Below are 2413 nucleotides of genomic sequence, written 5' to 3' on the forward strand. Positions count from 1 at the left end.
TGGGCACGCACGCGCAGGTGCCCGGCGTGAGTTTTTTTTTAAGCCACCGGGTCCGGGACACGAACCGCAGTCGACCACGTGGGAGTCCAGCGACATAGCCATTACGCTAACTGCTGGTTCCCCCTGGCTTTTAACTTTTGAAGTCACTTTGACATCTCTTGATGGAGGCCTTTGGATCCTCAGAGCTCCCTGTGAGTTCCGGTGACTGCTGCTCTAGTGCATTACATGCAGAGCTAGAGGCCCACTGGAATCCTGAGTCTTGCCCAAGTTCCCTCAGGTGGACTGGGTAAGAACCTAGCCTCGCCTGGCTCCCAACCCAGAGCTTGTCCCACCCTCCACCGTTCCTGGGTACAGCCGGGAAAGCTTTTTTTTTTTTTTTTTTTTCCCCTTGGAGAGAGCTTGGGTGAGTTTTTAAGCCTCCTTGGCCTCTCTTCTTTTCCTATGAAGGCTAGAGAAGTTACCTTGGCTGGGGGGTTGAGTGCAGCTAGACCATTCTCCAGTTTGTGGTGGTGCTTCACGTACTGGGCATAAAGGCTGAACTGGTCCCCCTGTGCCAGAAGGAAAGAGGTGAGGCATCCCCATGAGGCCTCAGCAGACAGACCTGTCCCTTTCCCCTTCCCCAGCGGCCCACAGGAGTGATAGGTCACGGGAGCATCAGGGCTCCCTGTGGGGAAAGTGAAGTCTAGGCAGCACTTGAAGACAGGAACAGGAGGCTGAGTAGCACCAGAGGGGCCTAGCCTAGAGCCTGGACCACACCAGGTGGGGGATGGGACAGGGGGCAGTAGACGCTGAGGAGGAGGGACAGGTAGATGGGGCTGGAATGTGGGAAGGGAGAGCACTTGGAAGACATTTCAGAGGCTCACTCACATGGCGAAGGAAGCAGGCCCCGATGCGCAGTGGGTGGGTGGCGCAGCCCTGTAGCTCCCGTAGGAAGTGTGTCCGGTGGAAGCTGCGAAGCCTCTCCCGGGCACTCAGGACACCGGCCCAGGTGCCCCGCAGCTCAGTGGTCAGCTCAGGTGTGGGGGGCGGCACTGGCTCACTCAAGGTGGCCACATACTCTTGCTCACAGGCAATCAGCTCAGACACCAGACGCTGCTGGGCACTGCAGGGCAATAGCGTGGCAGAGCATTGTCACCCTCTAACAATGTCACAATCTCCTGCTGGGCAACCGGGCCCCAGTTGAGCCGGGCACTCACCTGATGCTTCGCTTGCGCTCCATCCGGGGGGTCCCTACTCCCCAGGGCCCATCTGGACCCCCGGCCCGGCCCAGAAGCACGTGTTCTCGTGGTGAGCACGTCCTGTCCACCACCTCGGTACTGGTGACCTCTAGACCGCGGATCAGTACAGTCTTCGGGAGCCTGCCCTCTGCTTCCAGAGCCAGCTCAGGGCCCTCCTCCTCACAGTCCTCCCCACATGGAGCCAGAGAGCAATGGGATGGGGCTGCCCGTGGCCCAGGGCTACTAGGGAGCAGCAGGGAGCTGAGGCTGGGCGAGGGGCTGTGGGGCCCCCGCTGGGCCCCTCCACTGCTGGCACTGTCTGCTCGCCGTCGCCGGTGGCCCCGAGGACTGGCCTCCTCTCCCAGCTGCTGCTGAATCCTCCTCTCCAGCTCTTGGCAGCGGGCCCGGCAGCGGCCCCATTCTCGCAGGGCTGCGGGGCTGCCCAGGTCCAGAGCCAGAGCCCGCATCTCCTGGAAGGTACCAGCGCTGGGCTCTGGGGCCCGCCGCAGGGCCAGGGCTGCCAGCACAGCCTCTCGGCCAGGCCCAGCTCCTGCCAGCCGAGCAGAGCCCTCATCCACCCACTCATGTGCCTGTAAAGTCAAAGGGGTTGGAGATGGGAGAGAAAGGATGAGGGCCTGTGCTGCTCCCAGATGCCACCCAACAGTTCTCATCTTCTTGCGGATGGCTTCCGAGGGCCCATCACCCTCCCTACTCTCCAGCACCACCGCCTAATCATATCATCGGTGTTGGTATGGAGACCAAGGAGCCCACAAAAGAGAATAGCTAATACTATATGTGGGGGCTTCAAAAGTTCATGGAGGGACCAGCAGGTAGCATGGTAGTTAAGGCGCTGGACACTTCCATATGGCCCACCACAGTTTGAGTCCCGGACCTGGTGGCTTACTTTCTCACTTTCCCTCTCTCTTGGTGTCTCTCTCTGGTCAAATTAAAATAAATAAATGAATAAATAATAACAATAATTTTTTAGAGGTTTTTGCTATAGGGCGCATGTGCTCGCCAGACAGACAGAGATAGAGACAGAAACCGAGAAATCACCCCCCAGGGGGGATAGCCATGCTGCAATCCCCTCTCCTCCATTCTCCCCTCGGGATCCCGGGCACGCACGCACACTCGCCTGGCGTGAGTTTAAGCTGCCGGGTCTGGGAAGTGAACCGCAGTCGACTACGTGGGAGGCC

At 59.5% G+C, this 2413-nt stretch overlaps 1 protein-coding gene across 1 annotated transcript in view; it reads right to left on the bottom strand.

Moving 5' to 3' along the window:
* Nucleotides 1-2413, bottom strand: part of ARHGEF40 (Rho guanine nucleotide exchange factor 40) — a gene marked incomplete at its 5' end in the record, with an annotated part of 23147 nt that overhangs the window by 6312 nt on the left and 14422 nt on the right. The window contains 3 exon segments of the mRNA XM_027765515.1: nt 462-548; nt 868-1102; nt 1197-1807. Coding sequence (XP_027621316.1) covers nt 462-548; nt 868-1102; nt 1197-1807 — 933 coding nt within the window.

Source organism: Tupaia chinensis, unplaced genomic scaffold (genome assembly GCF_000334495.1).
Source record: "Tupaia chinensis unplaced genomic scaffold, TupChi_1.0 Scaffold138584_1, whole genome shotgun sequence".
In the NCBI taxonomy this organism is placed as follows: Eukaryota; Metazoa; Chordata; class Mammalia; order Scandentia; family Tupaiidae; genus Tupaia; species Tupaia belangeri.